The sequence below is a fragment of the Marmota flaviventris genome, chromosome 9 (assembly GCF_047511675.1).
Source record: "Marmota flaviventris isolate mMarFla1 chromosome 9, mMarFla1.hap1, whole genome shotgun sequence".
Lineage (NCBI taxonomy): Eukaryota > Metazoa > Chordata > Mammalia > Rodentia > Sciuridae > Marmota > Marmota flaviventris.
In genome coordinates, this window is record NC_092506.1 from 105,753,838 (window position 1) to 105,779,000 (window position 25,163).

The 25,163-nt window shown below is 42.5% G+C and overlaps 1 protein-coding gene across 1 annotated transcript in view; it reads left to right on the plus strand.

The window, feature by feature from the left end:
• The window catches only part of Sorl1 (sortilin related receptor 1), a 163,049-nt gene that overhangs the window by 27,142 nt on the left and 110,744 nt on the right, over positions 1–25,163 (plus strand). The window contains exons 4-7 of the mRNA XM_027930487.3: positions 4,732–4,893; positions 7,083–7,150; positions 12,968–13,148; positions 25,046–25,147. Of these exons, the coding sequence (XP_027786288.3) occupies positions 4,732–4,893; positions 7,083–7,150; positions 12,968–13,148; positions 25,046–25,147 (513 nt within the window). The remainder of the gene's footprint in view (positions 1–4,731; positions 4,894–7,082; positions 7,151–12,967; positions 13,149–25,045; positions 25,148–25,163) is intronic.

Below are 25,163 nucleotides of genomic sequence, written 5' to 3' on the forward strand. Positions count from 1 at the left end.
TGAGATGGGGGCGGGGCATGTTTGTAGGCCATGTTCTGTCAGCCATGCAGGGTGAAGCATCTTAGATTTCTTCTGGGGGAGCTGGAAACTACTTTCTTGGAGAATTTAATGGTGGTTGGTTGGACCTGAGGCCTGGAGCCTGTGGAGGAGGGAGGCAGCCCTCCCTGTAGTTTCTAATTCCCCAGAGAAGGCTGTTACCCTCCCCAGACATCTCAGGAAGGAAGTGATGACTCTTATTGTGCTGATTGCTTTTGTTACTTTTACCTTTGTCCCCTGGAAGGCAAATCACCCCACCAGACCTACCATTTCCTGAGAAAAATCACACAGACAGGGTGCCTCCCCGATGACAGCAGGGTGCTAGGCCCAGGCAAATCACCTGTGTAAAAACGTTCCTTGGGTTGTCAGTGCTTGAAGCTGTCAGAGCTGCTCTGGGAGGTTTAGATGTCAAGAGAGGGCCTCCTGGAAGTCTGAGGGGATGTGTGCCTGTGGAGGGGACAGAAGGGGTGAGGAGGCCACAGGCTGTGGTCTGTGGCTCCGCCTGGTAATGGAGATGGAATGGTGGTGGGGACATATGAGTGTTGTGGTCTATTTTTGCTCTAGCCTGCCATCCTGTTTCCCTCTGTTGGTCCCCTGTGTGCTGTTCCCTGAACCAGTGTGCAGCTCCAGCCACCTGGCAGTTCCACCAGCCTCCCAGGCTCCACTGATCTGCCAGGCAATATCTAGCTGTATCTAGGGCCCTTTGAAGCACGACTGAATGCAGTGGGCTTCAGAGCCTCAGTCTCCACACAGGCGAGATGTGATCATGCTTTTCTCCAGGAAGAGGTTGGTCCTGGGCAAGTCTAACCAATACTGTTTCGCTTTCTTCCTAGTCTCTTCTCTGCCCTTCCCCCTCTCATTGGACTCTCCGGCTTTCTTCACTCAAAGCTGGAGAAAGTCACTTGTGCTGATATCATGTAGATACACTTTGCATCTAATTTATTATTTTTCCAAAAGTATTTGTATCTTTCAGAGGTAATGTAGGTGTAGCCAAAGGGTGGCGCTCCTTTGGAATTTTATGCAATTGCAAACAGAGCCAGAGGAGTCAGAGTAGGAGAAGATGCTCCTGAGATTACATAGTTCTGAAAGCAGCACTCAGGGTACCTCTAAGGGGTTGGCCACCAAGGAGCTTGACAGCCAGGCAGTAGGAGATGTGAGAGCAGGGTAGGGCATTTTGAGCTTTCCTACCATGTGCATATGTGACAGTACATAGTTACAGGGTGCACCAGTGGGCGTGGTGAATGGACTTTGCTGTTGAATGGAGGTAGGGGGTTCTGTGAGGTTGGGTCAGAGGAGTAAGTCTTCTTGGCATACATAGGATTAGGAATGGAACTTCAAGGATAGGCATACGATATCTTTAGGTATAACAGAGCAGGTGGGAGCCTTCTGGCAGGAGGAAGGTGTGTGCAGAGGCTTCAGGGTGCCTGCATGTGGTTTCTGTGCAGGATACTCAGGAGATTTGCCTCTCAGGAGTTGAGTGTTTGCATTGAACTGCTTTGTAATGTCATCTAAAGATGGAGGGGATTTTTCTTTGCCCTGAGAACAGTGGGGAGCCATGGAAGAGTCTGAGTAGGGGAGCAACTGAGTAGTATCTGAGGGACATACACCTGCCAGCAGTATGCATGTGGGGTTGGAAGCCAAAGATTCAAGAGTCTAGAAGGAGAACCATTGTGGCCACGAGGTTACTTAGTCACTCAACCAAACTCATACCTTCCTCCAAGTGTTTCACACCCTGCTAGTCCTGGGAGATACAGGATGAATAGAACCCGGTGTCTGCCTCCAGTTTGCTCACAGTCTTAAATAGGGCCACAGGCCATGCTAGTAGAACTAGGTATAAAAAGGAAGGCATGCACACATTTTGAAAAAGACTTTAGAGGAAAATAATGGACTTCCAATGGCTGTTTGAAAATGAGGACTGAAGGGAGGGAATAGAGTAAAAACTTAATGCCTGGGGTTGGGATGTAGCACAGAAGGATCTTGGAGCATAAGGAGTGAGAATTAGGTTTTGTTGGGAAGGTCTTGAAGAATTCAGTTCTGGACACAGTGAAATATCTTGGTCCATCCAAGAGTAGAAGCTAAGATCAAGAAGGTAATGAAAGTAGAACCTCAGTGAGGAGTCAGACTGTATGTGTGAAAGTCATTTTATTAATCTGGTTTTCTTTGCTAAAACAAAATGCTTGAGGCTGGGTACTTTATAAAGAAATGAAGTTTTACTTAGCTCTTAGTTTAAGAACTGAAAATCTAAGAGGAGCCCTATCAGTTTGGCCTCTTGACTACTTCACATCATGATAGATGGCCTTATTGTAGGAGCAAGTGTGAGAGGGATATAGAGCATGTAGTATGACAGGAAACCAGACTGTGAGGTGAAAACTACCTCAGTACCCCTATGGGCAGCACCCAAGTACCCTTCATGAGGTTCTGCCTCTCGAAGGCCGCACTGCCTCTTAACATCAGCACACTTCCAATTCATGGATCCTTGGGGGTCCCACTGCAAGCAAACCACAGCAGTCACATGATGTGTGTTTTCCAGGCAGCAGTCAAAGCCGTGTGGAAGGATGAGCCAGGTTAGCAAAGGATGGAAGAGTCACGAGGTGGCAAGAGTGCAGAGGGCGGGTGGTGAAGGGACCTGCAAAGGAGAACCAGGTCTGAGATGGTCAGGGGTGGGGCAGAGAGAGTTGAGTTGGAAGAGGGTGGTGGAAGGTGAGGGAAGAGAATTTCCGGTAAAAACAGGAGGAATGGGTTAGGAGAGGAGGCAGGCAAATGCATCAGATAGTAAAGTGGGAGACTGACCATTGAATTCAGGAGACGACACCTTTTGGTTGGAAGAAGACAGAAGGATTGATGAACTGTTGAGATGGGCTCTGCACTGGTCAGGTGTGGGTGTAAGGGCTGCCCACCCCTGTGTCATCTTGGGCAGCTAGCCACTGTCACGCGAAGCTTCTGAGTCCTCGTTATTAAAAGGGATGTAACTGCACTACCCCAGGCCCTGAGCTATGGGTGCTAAGGGGAGTAAATGAGATGAAACACGCAAAACCTTTAGCTCATTACTTGGCACATACAAAATGCTCTCGAAAAATTTCAGCTATTATCATAAGCAGCAATAAGTTCTGTGACTGGGAACATGATGTTTTTCTTTTTTTTTTCCTCAAGATTCACAAATGTGATACTGCTGGAAACCACGACATAGATTTCTGGAGAACTCTTTTCAAACTGAGAACACTCCCTTCCCCGGGAACCCAGATGGTTTGGGAACTGGAAGATAGGCTATTTCTAGGGAATGCTTTTCATGGCGAAAATTATGATGATCCTCCTAGGATCATAATTGTTTTTATTACATTGCATTTGCTTAGAGTAGTTTTTTTGCTTTGAAAACATTTACTACCTTTCCGTTAGATTTAATTAGGCTTCTGTAGAATGTGGGGATTTACATTAGATGCTGGGGAGGAAACCAGAGGAGGACACACAGTGAGCTCTTGGGAGGCATCTGGTCAGGATTTGGGGAGAGTGTGGGAATGAGGAAGGAATGAGAGCATGTGAAAGCCACGTGGGAAGGAGTGCCAAGTGGTTAGTGCAGCCCAGCTGAAGGCATGCAGAGGCGGACCTTGACCTGGATCGGGTGTTCTCAGAGACTGTGTGTCCTCGGTGGAGTCCTTCAGATTGGTTGACTTCTAGAATGACAGGTTTTGGGTGGAGCTGGGCCCTGTGGCTCTGGTTTCTGGTTCATAACCTGTCTCCTGGACTAACCTCCTCTTGGGGGGCTGGCCCCCACATCTTTCATGTGCCCTTCAGGCTTATTTCCAGTTATTTCCTCAGGTCCTCAAGGCTGTCATCAAACCCATGTGATGATTTTTTTCCCCTCCTTTGTGCCCAAATGCAAACTGCGTCAGACGTGGAAGTTCCTTACCTGTGGAAGTCTTGCCTTGTCACCTCTTCTATGGAGTCATTTCCAACGTGCATAGGTTCTTCTAGGACCCTGCCTTTGGTTTCTCTCTTAATCTTGAATTATGAATTATGTGAACTGGCCTGTATCTATTTCATTGCCAGTGAGGAAGGAAAGGATCCGGGCTTTTCATGTGGACCCCATCATCTAGACCATGGTGGGTCCCCAGTACACCTGTTAATTGACTCTCCCTCATCCTGCCCCCTGCAGAGAGCTCTGAGGCTGCATCTGCTCTCCGCCCAAACTTGTTCAAAGTCACAGAAGCAAAATAAGGCAAGGTCCTGCTCATCAGAGCCACTTCCTGCCCTGATCCTCAGAGCTGCCCGGTCACCTGGTATAGTAACAAGAAGGGGCAGCTTCTCTTCTTAGAAGGATGTGATCTTAGTGATTTTCTTGGAAAGACATATCCCATAGGTGCTCAGAGCATGCAGGGAGAGACAGCAGTCTCATTTGTGTTCAGCCAACAGATAGTTACCCTCTGATTGTGACTGAGTGACCTGCCAGGAAAGGCTTGCTCAGCTTCATTACCTGGTTAAATAAGCTCCCTGTGGCTTCCCCCGGCCCACCACCACCCTTCTCCACTGAGTCTGCCCTGGTGTGGACAGCATTCTTTCATTGCCAGGAGAGGCTGGGAGATGGGGAGAAGACACTGTGAAAGCCAGTGCCCCGTGACCTGCATGTGTCAGCACATGGGTTGGGGAGGCGCTGGGCGGCTCTGGCTGGGTGCTGCTCTGAGTACCTGTTTTCTCTTGCAGTACATCTTTGCAGATGCTTATGCCCAGTACCTCTGGATCACATTTGACTTCTGCAACACTATCCATGGCTTTTCTATCCCATTCCGGGCAGCTGATCTCCTCCTCCACAGTAAGGCCTCCAACCTCCTCCTGGGCTTCGACAGGTCTCATCCCAACAAGCAGGTAAGACAGCTTCCGGAAGGAGCTCAGTCGTCTGGGGTTCCTGGGATTTTCTCCTGGGCCTGGGTGGATGGTGTGTCCTTTGAGTGACCTCGCCTCCTGCCCCTCCCTCCTCCTCTCTGAGGCTTAGCCTTTGGAGCTACTGTTTCACTTCCCACAGCTCAGGAAAGGGATACCCCCGGGCACTCTCCTCCAGCACTTGGCACCCAGCCCTTGGCAGGCCCTAGGACTTAAACACCATGCCCCTTTGTTAGCCCTCGGGGTAAATCGAGGCCCTGGAATTTAATCAGAGAGGGCTACCTGGAGAGGTCTGGAGTCTAAGCCCTCTGGGATCTCTTGTCACATTTCTTCCATCCTCTACCCCATTTGTTTGTTCAGTTTTTCCAATGCTGGGGATCAGACCCAGGGCCTGGCACATGCTAGGCCAGTGCTCCTGCCCTAAGCCCCACCCCGAGCCCCACCTTAAACACACTGCGTTTGCCTGCCACCTGTTTGAAGTCACCTTTAACTTTCATATTCTTCCTCTGTGTTGTGGGCAGGCACATGGGTAGGACATAAATGTGTATATTTTCCTCTTGGCATTTAGGTTTTTGAAGGAAAGCTAGCAGGTAAGAAGAGAGGCTGAGTAGAGTTATACCTCAAGGCGAAGCTTGCCAAGTCAAGACTGTTGGTCAGGCATGAAACTCTGAACCCTGTAGAGCTTGTATGAGTGGACTGATGAGGAGCCTCGAATGTTTTTGTTCAGAAGAAACTTGGAACATTTCTTTTGCTTTGTGGGCTGTTTAACCAAAACACAGATCTGTTTGCTTTTGCTTGCCTTCAGGAGTAACCCAAGCTTATGTGGGCTGGGTCAGTTTTACCAGGGGAAGTGGATTATTGATATTTTTGGTCTCATGGTTCCTAATACACATTTACTGGGGCCAGAGGAACCCTTGGGTCACATTAGAAGAAGTCAAGGGACTTTGGCAAAGACACAGGACTTGTCTGTGTGTTCAGTGGATTCCTTTTGGTTTTCTGTACTTGGCTGGTGTCGTCTTCTGTCAGCTTTGATTTTGATGACCAAGGCTCATTTAGGGTTTTTATTTCTGGTGCTAGGGCCTTGTGCATACCAGGCAAGACTCTACCCCCTAGCTACATCCCTAGCCCAGAGGTTTTCTTTTTTCTTTCTTTTTTTTCGCCTTAAATTGAGGTAAAATACATGTAACATATATTTTACTATCTTAACCATTTTTTCTGTTAATTGATATTAAGTATATTCATATTGTTGGACAGTGTTGCCACCATCCAGGTACAGAAATCTTTTTATCTTGTGAGCTGGAACTCTGTCTCCATTAAACATTGATTCCCTGGGCTGGGGATGTGGCTCAAGTGGTAGTGCGCTTGCCTGGCATGCGTGCGGCCGGGGTTCGATCCTCAGCATCACATACAAACAAAGATGTTGTGTCCGCCGAAAACTAAAAAAAAAAAAAAATAAAAAAAAAAACAAAACATTGATTCCCTAGCCCTCTCTCTCCTGAGCCCCTGGCAACCACCATTCTACTTTCTGTCTCTGTTTTTGACAATTCTAGGTACCTCACGTAAGTGGAATCATACCCAGTTTGTCTTTTTGTGACTGGCTTATCTCACTAAGCATATTGTCCTCAAGGTTTATCTATATTCCTTTTCAAGGCTGAGTGATAGCCCATGGTATGGATATACCACAGTTTGCTCCTCTGTTTGTCCCTTGATGAACTCTTGCATTGATTCTATATTTTGGATATTGTAAATAATGCTGCTACCCATTACAAGTTTCTTTCTTTCTTTTTCCCCGTCACAGTGTTGGGGAAATGTTTGCACATGCTAGACAAGTGCTCTACGTCTGAGCCACATCCCCAGTTTGGCATTACAAACTGTTTAAGGACACTATTTCCTGGTCAAGAAGTACCATTAACTGTGGGCTGGTCTTGAGTAGAATAAGTTTCTGGTAATCCATAAATGGAAGGCAAGTCACAATCATTTTTTATTCTTCCAGTGCCTACCAGTGAAGAGTGCAAAGGTGCACATCTGTCCTTCCCTCTCTGTCTGTTGGCTTTGGAGTGACCTTGCAGAGTGTGTTCTGTTGAGGTGGGGTTTTAGTGGGCTTTGCCCAGTGGTTCTGTTCAGATTGTATGCAGTTCTCATCTCATGGCCTCTTGTCATTTTGGTCTTTGCAGCTATGGAAGTCTGATGATTTTGGCCAGACCTGGATCATGATTCAGGAACATGTGAAGTCCTTCTCTTGGTAAGTTGTGTCCTCTCAGAAGTCCTGACTTCTATACATCCTTTCTGCACTTCCAGCTACCTCGTGATAGACAGACCTTTGATCGTCACCTGTAGTGTGAGGCATTTAGCTCAAGGAATAAAATTTCCAGGCCCAAGAATTAGCTTGCAAGTGTAATGAGTTCACCAGTGGGGATGAGGAAGGAAAGTCGCTTGTGAGAGGAAGGGGAGAGCTCTTGCAATTTTCATCCCCTCCGGGGACTCAGGGGAAGCTTGAGGCTCTTGCGTGTCATGTCGTAGAACTCTGAAAGACTTTCATTTTTAGAGCATCATCTCAGGAGTGGGGATTTTCCTCTCTATAAAATTCAGGCATTTGTTCACTTATAACATTTTAAAAAAAAAACTCTGCTAAATATAAAACCTAGATACTTTAGGGTATAGGAAGTTGAATAATGTATGGATATGGTTATTAAGGAGAATATAGTTTAGGAGGTAAGAAAGACATATTTCAGGTATATAACTTGAATTATGAAAGAAGCACAGAAGTACCAGGTAGAAAGAGAAGCCATAGTGGGATCGTGCCTTCCAGAAGGGAGGCCCATGGATGGCTTCATAAAGGTAGTTGCCCTCCATCCAGGATGCACAACAGGTAGGGGATAGCATGGCAGGAGTGGAGGAAGGAATTTCAGACAGGAGCAGGGTGGCATGGGCAGAGGTGAGGCCATGGTACTCGGGCGCAGAACACTGGCTCTTCTATTTGGACTGGGTATTGGGGAAGTTTGGAAAGGGGAATTGGTATCCGAATCTGCAGTGCTTGAGAAAGGGATTTGACTGAATTCTGGGTACACTGGGGTGCTTTGGAGGTTATTGAGGCTGATCATGCAATATGTTTCTGTCTGGTTATTTCCACTTGGTGTAAAATAGGCTGTGCTTCAGGAAGGACAGTCATTTCTGGTCATGCTTGCCTCTGCCCTTGTGCCATGGCAGTGATTCAGTGTATGATCTTGAACATGAGTTTGTGTGTGTGCAGTGCACGTGTGAGACGGCTTTCCAGGGGCAGGATTGTGGGGTTGGGGGGTGTATCTGAACTGCTCTTCCGCCCTGTTCACATGGGTGACTAGAAAACTTAAGGCCTCCCAGACTGACCCTTGGCTTTACCACCCTGAGCCAGCTCGTCACCTCCCTCCCTGTGTCAATTTTCAGCTGGTCAGGGCAAGGAGTGTGGAGTCCTCACTAGCTCTACCTGTCACAAGTGCTGTGGGCCCCACCCTCAGCACATGTCCCAGGTTGACTGCGCAGCTGCTCCTGTGCTCTGCCACCACTGTCGCCCAGTCAGTCCTGCAGTCAGTTCTCAGTCCACAGCAGATCTGTCCTGCTCAGAACAGGTCACACCAACTTGTTGCTCCTCTGTGAACCCTTTTGGTGCACTGAACTGTCATTTCTCCTGTGCATTTCTACCGCAGGATGTGTTTTCTCTGCCTATAGTTGCGTTGCTGTTTTTCTCTGCCTGCAGTGCTCCTCTGTAGGATGTACTTGCTGCTTATTCCCTGCTTCATTAGGTACCTGCTCAAACAACTCCTTTTAAAATGAGGCCTCCCCACAGGATCTTATGTGTTGATTTGTTTACTTAAAATAAATTTTACTGTGTGTATTTAAAGTATGCAATAGGATGCTATGAGACAGGCATAGTAAGATGGTTACTATAGTGAAGCGAATTAACATAGTTATCCTGGTGTGTGTGTGTGTGTGAGAGAGAGAGAGAGAGAGAGAGAGAGAGAGAGAGAGAGAGAGAGAGAGAGAGAGACAAGAGCTGCTAAAATCTATTAGTGAAAATCCCAAATGTAATAGAGTATTTTCAAGTATAGCCCTCGTGCTGTACATTAGGTCTCTGAATTTGTTCATTCTGCACACCTGGCACTTTGTATCCTTTGACCTAGGTTCTCTCCACCCCCATTTTATTCTGTCTCACTCTATATTTGACTTCTCTTCATTTTACCTGTAAGTGAGATCATGCAATAGTTTTCTGTCTGGTTATTTCCACTTGGCGTAATGTCTTCTGGGTCTATCCACATAATACACGTCTCCTCCTTTACAAAGGTTGAATACTATTCCATTGGGTCTGTATGTCAGTTTCTTCCTTCTCTTTCTGTCAGACCACATGGGTTGTTTTCATATCTTAGCTGTTATGAATAATACTGCAATAAACATGGGGCTCCAGATAGCTTTATGAGGTGGTGCTTTTATTTCCTTTGGGGTACATACTCAGAAGAGAGAGTGCTGACTCATATTGTAGTTCTATTTTTTAATTTCTTAGGATCCTTCTTACAGTTTCTACAATGACGGCACCAGAGGGTGTCCCATAGACAGAGTACCAGGTGTCCTTTTCTCCACACTATCCTCAACACTTTTCTATCTTTTGTCTTTTTCATAATAGTCATTCCGATGTGTGTGAGGTGATATATCAGAGTAGTTTTGCATTTCTGGGGATCCTATTTGAAATTGCAGCTATTACCCTATTTCCAACCTACTATATTATATTCATTTTTATATAGCACTCTTTAGTGTTCTGACATACAATTATTATGCATATTAATTATCTTTCATAGAACAAAAGCCGCCCAAGGGCAAGGATTTTTGTTAGTTTTATGCACTGATAAATTCCCTCCAAATTGTGACTTTGGGAGACATTGCCGGTTTTTTAATGGAAAGTATCAAATTTATGCTTAGCAACTTAGAACAGTGTCTTTCTTCAGAGCTAATGCTTTAGGTAAGAATAAGTTTTCTCATTGTAGCTTTAATTTGCATTTCTCATTATGAATGAGTTTGAACATCTTTTACTTGGCCTTAAGGATCATTTGTGTGTGTGTGTGTGTGTGTGTGTGTGTGACATGCCTTTCATGCCCTTTGCTCTTATTTCTATCTGATTGTTAGTCTTTTCATTGTTGATTTCCAAAAGCTTTTTATATCTTTGAGATTAGCCCTTTGGTTGTGATATGGGACAGGTTGTGTGTGTGCACATTTATATTTGGCAGTTTGTCATTTGTCTTTTAACATTTATGTGTAGTTTTAGTTCTCATTAAATGGCCCAACATGATGTAGATACCGTCTATTCTTCATTTAACCCTGGGTTTAAAGCTGAGTGTCTTGATATTACTTCCTTAGTACTTGAGAATGGTGAAGATGAAGCTGGTACAGGGAGGAGCCACCTTTTGACTCCTGTGCACTTCCTTCATAGAGGGATCCCTTTGTCATTTTCCTGGGCAGAGGTTGGGGATCTTAATGAAATGATAACTGAAGTATCATCCAAGAGCAGTCTTTACCTAAGGAATATCATTGTAACTTTCATTTGCTTTTAATTTTAAGGGAACAATTGATCTGTTCTTGTTTTATGGAACTAATGGAACTAATTAATTAACAGGACCACTAAATAAATTTAAGTTTAGGAATCTGTTGTATTTTACCTTCTGCAAACATGTAGGTATCTTAGAAGGACAAAATGTCTGGCATTGGGATTTCAGGTTATATTTGAGGGACATCTTCCTTGGATTCCCCATAATAAGTGATTGTATTCTGACCTCTCAGGATTATTACATTTATTCAACCATGCTTGGCAGCTTGGGAGCAGTAGGAGTGAGAAATGCCAATGGTTATGTTGTCTAGAGCTGCAGATGGGCAGCATAGGACAGCAAGACTCCCATAAGGGAGGGACTCCAGGATGCCCTTCTCTTCTCCCAACATTGTGTTTGAAGCTCTGTATGAAGTAATGAGATCCATTCCAAAATTCACCCAACCCGAGTGGTTTTACACCTTTGTCAGAGTTAAAACGGACACTAGAAGCTTGACATTGAATGTGATGCGCACGGGCGCGGCATCCCTGAGGGACTGGAGGTGAGACTTAGGATAGTGCTCACAGATGGCGCAGGAATTGGAATTTCTGAATTGGAGGCCAGGAGAACAGGAAGCAACTATGAATGAGCCTAAGAAATTGGAAGACAAGGTAATGGCAAAGAACAGGAACTTGTATGTAGGTGGAGCAACTTCCAGAAATGGGAGGTCTAGATATGGGACGAGTGTCCCAGTTCTTTCTATTTCAACATGTGGGCCTTCTCTCAGCTAAGCTAGGCAGGGAATAATACAGAAGAGCTCATCTCAAAATACCTCAAGAAAGTTTCCTTCCTCTCTGCCTTTTAAAAACCCCAGCAGCCTCCTTTGAATTTGCATATCCTCTAGGCTAGAGGAAGTACTTTAATCAGTACTTCTAATTGTGGAAGAGGAGAGAACATGCCACCACCCACCCACACCGAGCATCTGATAATGAAGAATAGATTTCTCCCACGTTAGGACCCAGGCTGCTGGTTTCTCCACTGCTCTGCTCAGAGTCCAGATTGTAGGGTAAAAGTCAAGTCTTCCCCCCAATGTAGAAGGAGGCTCTTTTTCTATTTCTTATCTTTCTCCCCCTGCTTTTTTTTTTTTTTTAATGTGGTTAATATTCTCAACAGCCCATCTGTGAAGAAACTCGAAATGATTGCCTCCATTATTCTGAGCACCATTGCACATATGGAGCCAGATAAAGACTGTTACCTTTGCCTCTCCTCAAGTCATCACCCTGAAAGCTCTTCGTGAAGCTCTCTTCCTTACTTTTCAACCCTTTTTCTCATTTGCTAAGTGGTCCGCCTGGTGTTGGTGTCTTTGTGAATGTCAGGAAACATGGGCAGGTCAATTCCCTTCCCAGCTGCCACATGGGGCCTCTTTTCGGGGATACTTGTTCAGAGCTGCTTTCCAGTGTAGTCTGACCTTATCATTCTGCAGTAGAATTTGTCATTATGGACAATGGACCCAGTGCAGCAAGTGTGAGTTCAGCTGGGAGCCTAGTAGGCTGAAAGGCAATCTGAGAAAGGACCTTTGAGGGCATCTGTGTTTCCTCTAGGAAGCTTGGACAACACATGTACTCCATTGTGTTTGAAGCTCTGTATGAAGTAATGAGATCCATTCCAAAATTCACCCAACCTGAGTGGTTTTACACCTTTGTTAGAGTTAAAACGGACATAAGAAGCTTGAAATTGAATGTGTTGCTCGTGTTGGGAGAAGAGAAGGGAGCAGTAGGAGAAAGATTCTGGGAAGAAGGAGCTTTGAACTTGATCTTGGAGGAGAGTAGGATTTAGTGGGGGGATTAGAGTGTATGCTGAGGGTACTTCTACACAGGGTGTTGTGTTTGCAGAAGCACAGAGGCCTCCCCTTTGAAGGACATCAAGGATATCAGTGTGTATGAGAGAAGGCTTGCAAAGGCACCTTGCTGGAGTTGAAATGCACTGGTAGGTTGACTCCAGATGGTGTGAATCAGTGACGTCAGTGGGGAGCCAGAAAGGACAGGGACCATGGGACAGAGCAGGTTCAGAGATTGCTAATGTGGTTTCCTCTAATGCTGCATCTTCTGAGGATGTAGCATCTTGGGAAAACTCTCCTTCATTCCTCAGAGGTTCTTAACTTGAGGCTAGAAACTTGCTGACAACCTCAAGCAATCCATAGTTTGTTTATTCTGAAATACTCCACCTTATGCTATTCCTTCTTTTTGTTTTTCATGAGCAGGGTGAGAGCTTGCCTTGAGCTAACTAAACCCAGGATGCTTTGGAAACAATGGTAGCGACACAGAACACTTTGCAGATGGCAAGTCCTCTCCCTCTATGCCGAGCCAAGGAACAAAGGGATATATTAGAGGCACAGAGAGTATCATTTGTTGCTTGCAACAAATGGTCGCCCTAGATTCTAGTTGATTGCATGGCAAAACCTCCATGCCTTCAATGATTAAATATGAAAATGATAACACCTTTTTTCCCCTCAGGGGAATCGACCCCTATGACAAGCCAAACACCATCTACGTGGAACGACATGAACCCTCTGGTTACTCCACAGTTTTTCGAAGTACAGACTTCTTTCAGTCCCGGGAAAACCAGGAAGTGATCCTTGAGGAAGTGAGAGACTTTCAGCTTCGGGACAAGTACATGTTTGCTACAAAGGTGGCGGTAAGTTGAATGCCTTCAGAATAAACTCCTTTTGAATTTCCTTAGCGAGGTTTGGAATTCTGTAGGCAAAAAGGTGAGTTTGCATGAGCAGAGATTGGCTCACATGCTTAGGGTAGCTTGGCTGAAGGACTGTGGACATTGACAAATGTCTCCAAAGGGCTTGGAGGTGCTGGGAGGTCTGAGGAGTGGAGTCGTCGAGGACAAGCACTCCAAGTGTCTCCAGGCTTTAGGAATTTGGTCCTCTCCTGGAAGCCAAGCCTCCTTGACAAAGACATGTTTTGAAATCCCGGTGAAAAGAACACAGAAAGGAGGGGGTGGAGCTCAGTGGCTTTTTTTCTCTTAATCCCACTGCCTTATTTCCTTCAAATTTAGACCAATTTCTTTGAGATTTTTTCGACACGTTCATTTACATGGCTAATAGGATGTGTAGTCATTGGCTAGTGGGAGTTAATGCTCAAAGAAAAGCAGTAATTAAGCTTCCAGCTGTCAGTAAGTAGCTTAACTCTCAGCCTTTGGGAAAATCTTCCCCTTGATTTGATGTGTTGGAGCCAGATGCTGAAATGGAGGGCTTGCTCATTTAAAAGCAGAGTTGATTATTTAACAGGACTTGCTGTGCAACTATATCAAGTTCACTCTTTTATTGCCCTGGTGTAAAGGAAAAAGCCAGACTCTGCCAAGAGTATGTTGGGCCACCAGCCTGGGCACTGTAGGCTTGCTTTCTTAATAGCAACCATTTTTTCTCTGAGTCAGGCTCTGTTGAAGCCCTCTGGTACCTGGGACGTTGCCCTGCTTTCTGTCACTGTTGACCTTAGGGACTGAAATCAGATGTAATGCTTTCCTCCAGGTTCTCATTTATTTCTGTAATTAGTAGCAGGCCATGCAGAAGTGGTATGGTTTCATAGATCCTACCAAGGTCAACCCTCTTGGTAGGATCAATGGTAGAGAGGGGGGCCTCCCCAGCAAGAAAGCAGGGAGGAAGGCAAGGATAGTAAGACAAGGTGTGGGTGATAAAGGCAGGAGGCATTCCCCACTACGTCCCCTGCAAAACATTTTTTTAAAACCACTGAATTAGGGCTAGGGTTGTTGCTCAGTGCTTGCCTAGTGTGCGTGAGGCCCTGGGTTCACTCCCTGGTGCTGCAAAACAAAAACAAAAACAAAAAAACCATTAGGTGCCATGTGCATGCTTGTAATCCCAGCTACTTGGGAGGCTGATGTAGGAGGATCTCAAGATCGAGGCCAAACCTGGCAACTTAGGGAGACTGTCTCAAAAAGTTAAAAGGTTTGGGGATGTAGCTCAGTGGAAAAGCACCCCTGGGTTCAGTACCTAGTACCAAGTTAAAAAAAGAATAAACTGACAATTTTTCTTCTTTTAGACTGTTTGCATTGACCAATAGACATTGCATCACTCCCTTCCTGCCCTGTCTGCTTCTCTCCATTTTTCTTGTCTCTCTCTTGTGGGTGGGTATGTCCACGCATACACACACACACACACACACACACACACACACACAAACACACACACAGCAGCCCAAGAACATAAGATGCTTGAATTGCCTTGTGCAAGGATAGCTGATGGGCATTATCAGGTGGAAAACAGGTCCAACCATTGGCCTTGAGACCTCCTTGGGCAGTCTTGAGTTCCAGTACCATCTAAAATGCTGTCTCCAGTGGTCATAAGCCTTTCTGTGAGTTCCTTGAACCTAGAGTTATTATATGGTTTTAATTTCTTAATCCTAAGACATAGCACCCTGTGATCCCCTGGTTTGTCTTCCTTTTCGCCTGGGTTAGGCCTGGGCAGAAGAGCTGTTGTGCATTTCTGTCACCCTGTTATTTCCTGATCTCACACCTAAGGGTTTAAAGTTAAATCTCTTTTGGAGCCTTTTGGGTCTTCCATTCCAATCTAACATCTATGTCTGTTCTGCGGATCTAGCTGACTTATAGAGTACCTGTGGCGAGGTTTTATTGCTCCTGGTCAAATCAGGGGTCTTGTCTATTTTGCTGTTCTGATCATCTCTGATACAGTGCCCAATGTCTTGCACAACACTTGGTACACAGCAGATATGCAGTAGAATGGAATGAAGGCCACCTTGTCTACCTAACTTAAAAAGCATAGACTGGTAGATTTTTGTTTTTACTTTGGTGGGTGGTATTATGTTACTGGTACTTGAAAGTCTGTTGTCAATTCTGTATGGTTTATTTATCTGCTGCTGATAGCAAAGTGGTTGTAATGTGTTGGCCTCTCTCTCCTGGATGTGGACAGGCCTCCAGGTTCCAAGGGCAGTAGTGTAGCTTGAGTATGATATGCTAGGCCACTAAGGGCAAGTGTTTCTTAGAGCACCTGCAGCAGCATCACACAGGAACAGTGGTTACAAATGCAGATTGCAGGGCCCACATGCACTTTCCCCCCAAGTATCCCAAAGTTTGAGTCACCAAAGTTTGAGACATTCTGTCCTGAGGCCTTCTGTAAATAGAAAGTTCACACAATAGTCAATTACAATGCCAACAGAACATTTCTCAAAGGATGAATTGATGGGAGAAGTAACAACTGGCAGTGGGCAATGAAATGGAGTTTTCTAGTGGACTGCTAAAGCACAAGGATAAACAGAGTTGGCCTCCGTGGGTTAACTTTCCCAAAGGAGTGCTGAAGCTTCCAAGTGGAACTTTATCTAGGGTCTGCTTACCTCCAAGGCTCTGTGGGTTTAGGGAATTTCTACTGGGGAATGTTAAACAGATTCACATCAAATTTGGAAAATCAAGGAACTAATTTTACAATCTCAGATGGTTGGTTTGGGGTTAGTCACAATGGATAGCTGCTTCCCTCCAGTGCCATGAATTATAGTCCTTTTCAAGTTACTTTTTAAGTCCACCTGGAGACAGCCACCTGGGCTCTGGAAACTGGGTCTGGTGCCCAGGTCTTTAGAATCTCCTGGTGCTCTGTTTCCCTGCTCTGTCTTTACATGTGCTTTTTATCTGATGCCCTCTAATTTTCTTATCCCAAGTTTAATTTTTATTCCATCAGAATGATAGGGCCATTAAAGAAACAATGAGGTAACTTTGTGATCTGTTAATTGAATAATAAACAACTGTTAGGTTCTTTCTGGTAGGTAATGGTAGTTGCCCAAGAGGTTGAGTTGGGTGAGGATTAGCTGCTAATTTGCCATCTTATGATTGGATGATGGAGCAAGCCAGACTTGGGCATTTCTTGCACAGATGTGTATCAGTTAACAAGGACATGACCTGTGGGTTTGTTGACGTCTCCTGTCCTTTTAGGTGATGTAGCCTCATACCTTACATGATGCAGACTCTGTGTTCTAGAGCAGTCACTGACCAGTGATGGCCTACCACCTGCTTTTGTTAATAAAGTTTTATTGGAACTTAGCCATATTTATTTGCTTATGCTTTCACGCCCCAGTGACAGAACTGAACAGGCAATATGACCCACAAAGCTTAAATTATCTACTATTGGACCTTTAGAGATACAGTCTGCTAACACCTGTTGTCGGTTACCCTTTCAGCAGGCATCAGGCAACCAGAATCCAAGGTCTTGACAAACATACAGATACAGTTCATGTTGCACACCTTAAATTGTCATGCCTGATAATGTCAGGGTGGTGTCTTTAGAATATTAAGGCCATTCAAATATCTTAGATGCCACTGATCTCCCAAGTGAGAATCCATTTGTATTTTCATGATTCTGGCTAGCCAACCACTATTGTTACTGTTGAAACTCATTTCTAATCCTTATTCTAAGTTAAAGTCTCTAATGTTGATCAGAGATAACAGAAAAGTTTAGTAACTGCCTTAGGGTTCTGATCAAAACGGGGTATGAGTTTTAGGATAATGGACCAAAATTAAGTATTGACATATTATTTGAATTGTGATATTATTTAAATATACGCACCTATAAAGCCAGGTATAAGCACCTAATGCATATGGCTCTTTTAATTGTCTTATATGACAATTAAATCCAAAGAGATTAAAAATAAAACTATAATAGCAATACATTTGAAATTAATATCAATTTGTTATATCACCTGTATTGAGATATAATTTATATATCATAAAATTCTGCCTTTTTAAGTTTAAAGTTGAATGATTTTTAGTTTATTTATAAGATTGGACGATGATTATTACTACTAATTCTAAGTATTTTTATCACCTCCAAAAGAAACTCCATACCCTGTGATATCTCCCAGCCATTGACAACCACTAACTTATTTTCTATCTGTAGATTTGCCATTTGTGAAGTTTTGGTGACTAGTTTCTTTCATCAATGTTGTAGCATAGACCACTTTAATCTTTGTTGTTGTTGTTCTAGGGATTGAACCCTAGCGTCCACTGAGATACATCCCCACCCCTTTTAATTTTTTATTTTGGGGTAGGTCTCACCAAGTTGCTGAGGGTCTCACTAAGTTGCTGAGGCTGACCTTGAACTTGAGATTCTTCTGCCTCAGCCTCCTGAAATGCTGGGATTACAAGCATGTGCCACCATACCCAGTTACTTCAATCATTATAAGTAACTGAATGGTATAACACATTTTATTTATCTACACATGAATTGGTAACCATTTGGGTTGTTTCTAATTTGGGGCTATTGTGAGTGGTATTGCTGGGAACATTTATGTGCAATTTGTGTGGGGGTACATTTTTGTTCTACTGGACATGTACCTAGCAAGCAGAATCCTTGGGTTATATGGTAATTCTCTTTAACTTCATGAGAAACGAAACTGTACTCCAAAGTGATCACACCATTTTACATTCCCACCAGCAATGGAGAGGGTTCCAGTTTCTCCACATCCTTGCCAACACTTGTTATTGTCTGCCTTTTTGATCACGGCCATCTTAGTAAGGGTGAAGCAATATCTCATTATGGTTTTCATTTACAATTCCAGACGGCTAATCACATTAAGCATATTTTTCATTTACCTTTTGGCCATATATGTATGTTCCTTGGACAAATGTCTGTTCAAAACCCTTGTCTATTTTTAAATTGAGTTTCTTGTCTTTTTATTGTTGAGTTATTTCTTTATTTTACATATAAGTACACAGTTTGCTAATATTTTCTGTCACTCTACGAGTTGTCTTTTCACTTTTTTGTGATAGTTTCCTTTCCAGCACAGAAATTCTTAATTTTGTTAAAGCCCAATTTTTTAACATTTGTTGTGCTATTGATGTTTTATCTGATAAACTATTACCTAATCCAAAGTCATGGAGATTCCTTTTAGATGTTTATATTTTAGCCCCTGTAGATGTCTATAATTTATTTTTAATTAATTTTCTATATAGTGTGAAGTAGGTGCTCATCATTTTTTTAAAATATGTGAATAACTAATTGTCCTAGCACCAATTGTTTTAAAGACTATACTGTTCCCTTTAAACTGTCTTGGCCTCTTTCTTGAAAATTAATTGATCATGAACATAAGGATTTATTTCTGAACTGCTAATGCTGTTCCTTTGATCTAAATGACTGTCCTTATGCCAGCATTACACTGCCTTGATTTCTGTAGGTCTGTAAGTTTTAAATGTGGAGGCTGTGAGCCTTCGACTTTGTTCTTTCTTGAGTTTGCACTGGCTATTCTGGGTTTCTTGTGTTTCCATAGTATTTTAAGATCAGCTTGTCAATTTTTGCAAAGAAAAGCAGATGGGATTTTGACAGGCAGTGCGCTGATTCTGTGGATCAATTTGGAGAGTATTGCTATTCTTAATAATACTGTTTTCTAATGCAAGAACAAAGGGTACCTTTCCATTTGTTTGATCTTTAATTTCTTTCAACTGTATTTTCTAAGTTTTCAGTATAGGAGCCTTGGACTTCTGTTATAATTTTTTCCCAAGGATTTCATTATTTTGACTCCATTATAAATGATTATTTTCTTAAGGAGGTCTCCTAGGCTCTGTTCATTTTTAAAATTATTTTTTTCTCTCCTCTGCTCTGATGAATGAATCATCACAATTGACAGCTCTTAAAGTCAATGCTGTTTGCTTTCCTGCCAGTTCAGATATGTTGTTGAGCCCCACTAGTGAAAATTTTTTTGAGTTATCCTTTTCAACTCCAGAGTTTGTTTCCTTTTTAAATAACTGTATTTACTTATTAATATTCTCTATTTGATGAGTCATTGTTTCCATACTTTCCTTGAATTCTTTATACATAATGTCCTTTAGTTCTTTGAACATACTTATGGTAGCTGATTAAAATGTTTTGTTTGCTAAGTCTTATATCTAGGCTTTCTCAAGGATAGTTTCTATTGACTACTCTTTTCTCTTGTGAATGGGCTACTCTTGGCTGTTTCTTTGGTTGCCTTGTAATTTTTTTGGTCAAAAATTGACCATTTTAAATGCTTCTCATATAAAAATACCCACTGTTCAGGGTTTTTTTTTTTTTTTTTTTGTTATTGTTGTTGCTGCTTGTTGTTATAGTTTTTTTGTTCAGTGAGTTTTCTGCTCTGCTTCTGTAAAGTCTACATTATTGATCACATGTAGCCACTGAAGTGTCTGATAATGTAGTTTAGCAGTCAGCTAATGATATGTCAGATTTCCTTAAATGTTTTAAATGAATAAGTCCTTCAGCCTTTCTTTAGGGCCTCTGGGTTTGTGTTGGGGGAAGTCTTCAATGCCTTGGCAGAAGACAGTTCCCAGAGCTGCCTGTGCAGAGTTTCAATGCTAGCTGGAAGTAAGAGGTTAGACCCTTTCCAGTTCTTTCCTAAGTGGTACTTGTGGCTCTGATGTGCTTGACCTTTTAGATTCTCAGGAATCTTGGGGAGCTTATCAAACACAGTTTTTCTTATCTTCCTCAGTTTTTCCTTAAAAGCTTAACTCAGTTTCACCCCAGTGGCTAATGCTGCCCCTGGAAGTTGTGAGCCATTGTTTTCCATAGAAACCTGGCAATAGGGCTGTTTGTACCTTGAGCTGAGTCAGGTTATTAAAGATGAGGCCTGAGAAGTGGCTTTTCTGTGAGTCATCAGACAGGCGCAGTAGGGACAGCTTAGTTAGGAACTGTGGGGTTTTGGGGAACTGCAGACCTGTTCTGTTCGCTCCAGTAGTGAGGCTGCTGGTTTCCACGGCCATTGTGGTTGTGAGGCTGTGTGTTTCCAAGGCAACCTAGGTGCTAGAAGGAGGGGAAGGGATCAGAGCAAGTGAAAACATGGCAAAGTTGGCCATTCTTGCCAAGATTCTGGCATTGTGGAACAACTGCTCCTTGGATTTTTGCAAACCTTTATTTGATTTTCAGAAATCTTGAAAAAGTTGATTCTGAGAATTTTTGGCAGTGTTTTTCTTGCATTTACAGGTGAGCTGATTTTAGAGTTCTTTAGTTTCTTTAGTCTGCCATTTCAGAAATGCTTCCATTTATCACCTGGGAATCAACCCCTGGGGTGCTGTACCACTGAGCTATATTCCCAGACCTTTAAAAAAAAAAAAAAATATATATATATATATATATAAAAATATAAATATAAATATATATATATATATATATATATATATATATATATATATATATATATATATAAATATAAATATAAAATATATATATTCCCAGACTTTAAAAAAAATGCTAAATGGCTGAAGCTGGCCTTGAACTTGTGATCCTCCTGCCTCAGCCTCCTATGTTGCTGGGATTACAGGTATGAGCCATTGTGCCCAACTAACTTTATTATGGACCCTTTCCAAGCCTGACAAAAGAACAGTTAATAATATTATGACCAACCCATGGGCCCTTATCCAGTTCCAATATGACCTATACTAGCCAATCTCTTTAGCTGTCTACTTGCTTCTTACTGTTTTCTTTAGGATATTTTAAAGAAAATCCCAAATGTTATATTTTATCCATGTTTTTATTATGTTTTGAGATGGAGTCTCTCTATGTTGCCCAGGCTGGTCTTAAACTCCTGGGCTCAAGTGATTACCTGTGTCAGCTTGTAGCTGAAGACCTACAGGTCCCACCACCACGCCTGGTTTCCATGTTTTATTCATGATGTTCAGTGTAAACAACATTCATGTGAATGATGAGGTTTCACTGAAACTTTAAAGGAGAATGTGGAACTAAATGTTAAGCCAGGGCTCAGGTGCTTGGGAACTGTTGTCCCTGTGCCACCACATGCCTTGGGACACCTCATTTCTTTCACCAGTTTTCCCAGCTTACTCTTTAGGTTGAATAGCTCACTGCAATATTCTTAGGCCTTCATATTGATAAGAATGTGTTATTTATTTACTTTCTCTTTTCTTCTTCTTGATCCTTAGTTCTTTTTGCTAGTGATATAATCTTAAATATAAATCTAGGTTATTCAGATACTTGTATTAGTTTATTTTTAATCATCAGAACCTAAACTAAAATTTATTAATTAAAACATTTTTAAAATTAATTAAGTTAAAAAGTCTTATAAGTTCTCAGACCCTGTAAGATTGACTTAGATAAACACATTCAAATAATTCCTAGTTGTTTATGGAAGTGTGTGCTGGTGGATATATTAACCAGCACAACCTTTTAATAGGGCCATTTTGTGATATCTGTCAAAAATAAAAAGTTTTGACCTAGGTATTCTTCAAGGAATGTATCCTGCAGATAGCATTGTGCAGTTCTAAAACTGGTAAAATATGTGAGTTTGTTCTTTGAAGAGCACTTCTGCAAATAACCTAATATGCCCCGAGTATCTCTTAAATGTCTAAGATATACACCTTAATGAAAAAAGTGTGGTCATGGAGCAGTAAGGTACACTATTCATGGGAAAAGTTTTACCACGGTTTTTATATCAAGACCCAGTTTGTGTGTGACAGTTAGATTGCGTGCATCACTTTGGAATTGTGTTTGGTGACTGATAACAGACTAGAAATAAAGTAACTTATATTCAGTTTTTAGTGCTGCTTGGGGAGGCAGGCTAGGGCTGGTGTCCCAGGAACCCAGGCTTCTGTCTTTCCTTTCCACCATCCTGAGTAATGATTTCCATCCTCAAGATATCCCCTGGGCTTTTATCAGTTATGAAGAATAAGGAGGGATAAAAAGGCCAAGTAGTACCTCTTCCAGATGATAAGTCCTCTCCAACAGCCTTCCTAGAGATGCAGTATGGCCCTTCAAGTTGCATCTTAGTGACCAGTACTTAGTCATATGACCATGCCCAGCTGCACACAAAGTAGAGAACTGTGGTATTTTATTCTGGGTAGCAATCAGGGGAACTTCTTGTCCATGAGGAAAGGGACACTGGGTGTCGGGGGTAAGCACAGCAGAGTCACTATGTAACCATGCCTGTGGGGGATGGCACAGATGGCTGGAAGGATGCATAAGAGCTGTAGGCTGGTGACCCCTTGTATTCTGGCTCATGGTTTTAGAGTTTTCAGACCATGGTCATCTGCCTCCATTGCTTTTAGGCCTGTGGCAGGGCGGAAACATGGCAGGAGGGAGTGGAGGAGAAAAGCTGCTCACTTCATGACAGCCAGGAAGCAAATAGAGAGAGAGGGGCTGGAGGCAAGATATAGTCTCCCTTCAGCTAGGTCCACTTCCTGTAGTTTCCACCACCTCCCAGGAGTCCATCACTAGATTAATCCACTGGTGAGGTGAGAGCTCTCATGCCCACTCACTCCCCTAAAGGTCTACCTCTGAACATGGCTGCTTTAGGGACCAATCCTTCAACACAAGAGCATTTGGGGGAACATTCCAAATCTAACCATGATGTTTATTAAGAAAAGAATCAAGGCTTACAACTTATAGTCAGTAGTTTGTCATAGTGTAGTTGCTAATGTTTTTCTTGGTAACTGTGAAATAATACAATAACTTTTTAAGGATGCTTTCGGGAGTGAGTCTGAATCGTCCTGGTTTAGGAATAATTCTCCCAGAAGGTAAGGGGATGGATGAATTTTGAGGGTTTTTTTTGTTGATTGTATTATGTTTGTGATTTTTGCATTTAAGAAGTAAAACTGGCTTTGAGATATACATTCTCAATTCTCAGACTTCCTAGAAGTCATTATTAAGAACTTTTAACTCATGTTGAGCCTGATTGTCACTGAGAAATTTTTTAAGCAGTAGAATTGGAAGTAGTGAAAATAAATACTAAGTATAATATGTATATTTCATTAGTATTTGCATATTCATATATTCTTAAGGATTTATATATGTGTAGGATGATGTACAATAATCATCTGATATGACTAAATTTTATTAATTTAATGAGGGCTTTTAGAATTTATATATAACAATATATATAACAATATTGTTTTCTCACTCAGGTAATATGTTTTTACATTTTTTTTCCCTGGTGGGGGCCATGGACCTTAAACCCAGGAGCACTTTACCACTAAGCTACATCTCTAGTCATTTCATTTATTTTTTAAATTTTGAGGCAGGGTCTTCCTAAGTTGCCCAGACTGGCCTTGAACTTGAAATCCTCTTTCGTCATCCTCTGGAGTCACTAGGATTACAGGCCTGTGCCACCGCAACTGGCTATTATTTTTATATATTTAATGGATTTATCATTTCATGTCACCTCATACACAATATAAGCTATGAACATGTTTTTCAGGGTGCTGTTTTTGAAATGCAGTCTCATGCTTCTCTACATGGTTTCTTTAAAACAAACAAGTGGTTGTTTGAAATATTTATACTGTCCCAGTGAATTATAAATAACTGTGTTTTTCAGCTTGATCCTCATGTAGTGTTTATGGGCCATACACTAATGTAGGGTACTCAGTTGTTATATTGCAGATAAGATGGTATGTTCCCGACTCTGTAGGAACTTAAAATTGTTAGTAAACAGCAAACTAGTTTAGAATAAATAAAGCCAAAGTCACCTCTCTGCCTGGGGAACCCAAATTCCAGTAAGTTTAATGGTCATTTTTGTGTGATTACGTCCACATAAGAGTGTGCCACCATGTGTCTCTCCTGATAGATATACAGCATTTTCTTTAATTTTTGATCATACACTTTTTTGAGCTGGAAACAAACAAACACATAGAGGTTTTTATGGCTGCTCTTATCCTTTTTTGAGGCATAGGCCCTTTTGAGAATCTGATGAAAGTAGCAAAATAAAGGAGTGTATATGCAAAAAAATCATATATATGTGTGTGTGTATGTATATATATGTATGTGTGTATGTATATGTGTATATGTATATATGTGTGTGCATATATATATGTGTGTGTGTGTGTAATATATATACATGTGTGTGTATAATATATATAATTTATGGGGTTCCTGGACCATTTAAAGCCATCCACAGGGAAGTTATGATCCAAGTAAACTACTCATTTTATGGATGGTAAACAGAGGGCTGGAGAGATTTCCTGTTTTCCTCAGGTGGTAGAGCAGCCTCTTAATCTATTGCTTATTTACCAAGATTCTAGAAGTGAGTTGAAATCTCCGAAACACAGAGATTCATCATTCTCCTCTACCACAGAATATGTATATTCTCCCCAAAGGCCATACCTAATGAGAAGTATTGAGAGATTGGAAAATAGAGTCAATGAAGATTCCCTCAAGTCTTGGTGTAAATTAATCTTGTGACTCAAGCATCCTTGTATGCCAAAAATATGAGTCGGAAACTATGCATGATGGGATGGATCTCACCCGGGCTGGTTTGGAGGCTGCAGGCTGCTGGCACCGTGGCCTTATTTTACAACAGTCTCCATCTCTCTTTCGCTTGCTCCTCCTGAGTGTCACAGCCCCATGGCCCACCCTAAGCCCACGCCATCTAATATCTGTGGAATATTTATTTCTAGTAGCTATTATAGTCCAGGTGTGCAGGATAAAGTAGCCTATCCAGTGAGAGCATGCATTGCAAAAATAGGAATTTTCAGGTACAGTCTGTATTTTGTGTTTTCAGTGGAATTGGAGGGGTCTGACATGTTTCCCTTGTCACTTGTTTTGAGCAGCTATCATCTGGCACAATTAACTTTTTCCTCCTCTTCCTTGGCAGCGTCTCCTGGGCAGTCAACAGCAGTCTTCTGTCCAGCTCTGGGTCTCCTTTGGCCGGAAGCCCATGCGAGCAGCCCAGTTTGTCACAAGACACCCTATTAATGTGAGTGAGGTCTGCT